The 3129-nt window shown below is 48.3% G+C and overlaps 1 protein-coding gene across 1 annotated transcript in view; it reads right to left on the bottom strand.

Moving 5' to 3' along the window:
* Positions 1-1100, bottom strand: part of Lama4 (laminin subunit alpha 4) — a 157905-nt gene extending 156805 nt beyond the window's left edge. The window contains exon 1 of the mRNA XM_031348564.1: positions 462-1100. Within this exon, the coding sequence (XP_031204424.1) occupies positions 462-656 (195 nt within the window). The 5' untranslated portion in view covers positions 657-1100. The remainder of the gene's footprint in view (positions 1-461) is intronic.
* Between the last annotated feature and the right edge of the window lie 2029 nt (positions 1101-3129).

The following is a 3129-nucleotide window of genomic DNA, read 5'->3' as shown; positions in this document are numbered from 1 at the left end:
CCCCAGCACTCCTACCCCAGCACTCCTACCCCAGCACCCCAGCCTTGCAGAGGCCTTTTGTTTAGTTTGAGACAGGATAGATCTTTTCAATAATATTGCTCCCATTGTTTAAACAGCAAAGAGGAGCAGGGAAACAGAGAGGGGCACATACATGAAGTGCCAAGGCCTGACAAAATGACTATTGGAAGACCACCACTGCATACTGCATCCATTTCTCATGTAGCCTAACAGTCCTATGCAGACATGAAGGGTACTCTTACTACAAGAGAGACACGTGTTCCAGAGCCTCAACTTTCAACTGACATCCAAGTCAAACTTTCAGAACAGAACTGAGGAGACCTAGTCCAGATGAAAGTCTAGGTTGTCAAAGAGATGGGGAGAGAGAAATAGGATGTGGCCCAGCCCGCAGACAAAGTAGACACAGGTGCAGAGCAAGATGGCAAAGGCAGGGTGTACTGTACCTCCCCAGCGGGCGGCAGGCGTCCCAGGGTCACGCGGGAGTCGCTGGTCTCCAATGGGTCTTGCCTGCCGACCACTGCGCTCCCCTCTATGTCAAATGGAAACGCATTGCCGTCCCCTGACGCCGCGTTGGAGCAGAGAGCGCCGCTGAGGAGCCACAGGGCCAGGACTGAGCACAGGGCTGTGCTCCAAGCCATCTCTCTGCTGATACTCAACAGGGCCCTTCCTGGAGCGAAGGATCTGGGGGTCTTGGTGGGTACCCCTAAGAGATGCAGCGATGCCTGGTGTTTTGTCTCCTCTGGGCCTGAAGTATTTAGATCCGGGAGCCCAAGTTGCAACTTTGTTGTTGTATTAAAGAAGAGGGAGTGAGAGTCAGCGTGGTCTCTTCTCTCTCTCCGGCTTGTCTTTCACTTCCATCCACCTCTCTCACTTTGTCTCCGGTCTCCCGCCGATCCTGAGATGTGGGTTCTGGGATTTACAGATGGATGGAGCGTAGCGCCCTGCGAGCATCAAAAGGCAGCCGAGCGGGACTGGCAGGAGCCGGACGAGCGCTCCTGGCCACCTCCTCTCCCTGGCGGCTGGGACCGAGGACGGCGCGGCTCTGGCTTCCTTCCCACACTCATTCTCACCACTCCCTTTCCACCTTCCCCTTCCAGGCCCTCCCACTCCAAGTTGGCTTTCAGACCCCGAGGTCAGGCCTTTCCTTGACGCTGCCTTCCCCTCCCCCTCGAAGTTTGGAGTCTCTCCAAGGACTCGAGATGAATATTCAGCGTTCCTGATTGCTTCCCCACATCCCTTATTTACGTAGCCAAGGCGCCGGATGTCTGATCTATATTTATGTAGATTTGTATGTGGCCCCCACTAGTGTACAGGAAAGTGGGTGGAAAAGGGATTCCAGGGGCGGGAGGGAGCCTGAGGTAGATGACCTCAGGAGCCAGAGGCAGGGTGTCCATTTGTGGATGCTCTCTCCTTCTCTCCTTTTCTAGAGATAGCCTGTGGCTCTCTTCACTGGCCACTCCTCTTCCCCAGTGAAGTCCTCACCCACAGGGCTGGAGAAACTATCTTTCACTTCAGTACTAGAAAACGACTCCATTATTGAAATGCATGAACTTTTATTTACAAAGAACATCTTGTTTTCCCTAAAGAGGTGCTTTGTGAGGGACCCAGAACAAGGCTCGCAGTGTATGAGCCTGTCAGATATGCAACCCACAGCCCATAGTGGCCCCGACCTCTTCCTCTTGGCCTGTAATCTCATGCCTACTACATTTGTCTGAATCATGTAACCTTCCCAAGGCTTCCATAGAACTCGGGCTGCAGTTATGCCTGGGCGCCCTCGAACTGACTAGTATCCACTGCTGCTGGGGCTTCAGGTCAGAGCTTTAGGTATCTCTGGAAGGCCCCAAAGTGGCTTAAAAATGAACAGATGAGCAAGATAGCCATATAAAGACACCCAGGCCAGTTTTAAGATATTGGGAATTACAATTACACAGTAAGGCAACTCTGTGAACATTGTCGTGAGCCCATTTCACAGAATGGGCTGCTGTGTCTAAAGATACACATAAGCAACTGTTCATCCTCTACCATGTGCCAGCCACTTCTACACATTATTTGTACACACCACAGCATTCCCCAGTAGTAGAGCTATTATTTCCTTGTTGCGGAAGAAGAATGGGAGATTCCCCAAGACCACCCAGCTAATAGAAAGCTGAATTAAAGTTTAAATATGAGCCTTCTTGGCTTAAAGCTCTGGTTCAGGTCTGTAACACACCAAAACTGATAAGATAAAGCCTGAGTTGGGACATGGAGATGGTGGGTGGTGGGTGGCCTCTTTCACTTTTTGAGTGCTTTTCACGCGCCAACAGTTTGCAGTTTGAGTTTAGTAGTTTCTCGGGCTCGCCAGGAAACCACTAAAGTTCCTCTGGGATCAAGTAGAATTTTATATGAACATAATGGATGGAGAGGTGGCTGCGAAGGCCCTGATGCTATATATGTGGAATTAATATCTTCTGATGGTCATGAATTTACTGTAAAAGGAGAACGTGCATTAACATCAGGAATAATAAAGGCCATGTTGAGTGATCCAGGTCAGTTTGCGGAGAATGAAACCAACGAGGTCAATTTTAGAGAGATCCCCTCACATGTGCTATCGAAAGTGTGCATGTATTTTACCTACAAGGTCCGCTATACTAACAGCTCCACTGAAGTTCCTGAATTCCCAATTGCACCTGAAATTGCACTGGAACTGCTGATGGCCGCAAATTTCCTAGATTGTTAAATAAAATAAATTATAATAAACTGTTAATTTTTTTCAGTATTTAATACCTGTAGTTCAGTTAGTAATTTTTTCACATATAGCATGTTGCCTGTATGGAATTGAACTCTAAAGTTAATTGCTGAGCAGATTCCTTCTGTCATTTGCATAGCAGAGTTGAAATTTGTTTGCTATATCAACAAATTAAGGATGTTTCACAAGCCAAAAAATACATAATGCCAGTTTAAAAAAATTGATTTATAAGTGGGTATTGTCACATGCATTTGGCAATGGTGGAGTAGTCTGGTATTATAGCAATGATATCAAGACACTGGGCCTGTGTGCTGGGTGTGGATTACACCAACACTCCTTCTATGTCCCCTGTTAGGCCACACTGGACCTGTGTGCTGGGTGTGGAT

The sequence above is a fragment of the Mastomys coucha genome, unplaced genomic scaffold, assembly GCF_008632895.1.
Source record: "Mastomys coucha isolate ucsf_1 unplaced genomic scaffold, UCSF_Mcou_1 pScaffold3, whole genome shotgun sequence".
Lineage (NCBI taxonomy): Eukaryota > Metazoa > Chordata > Mammalia > Rodentia > Muridae > Mastomys > Mastomys coucha.
This window is presented reverse-complemented; position numbering and strand designations above follow the sequence as displayed.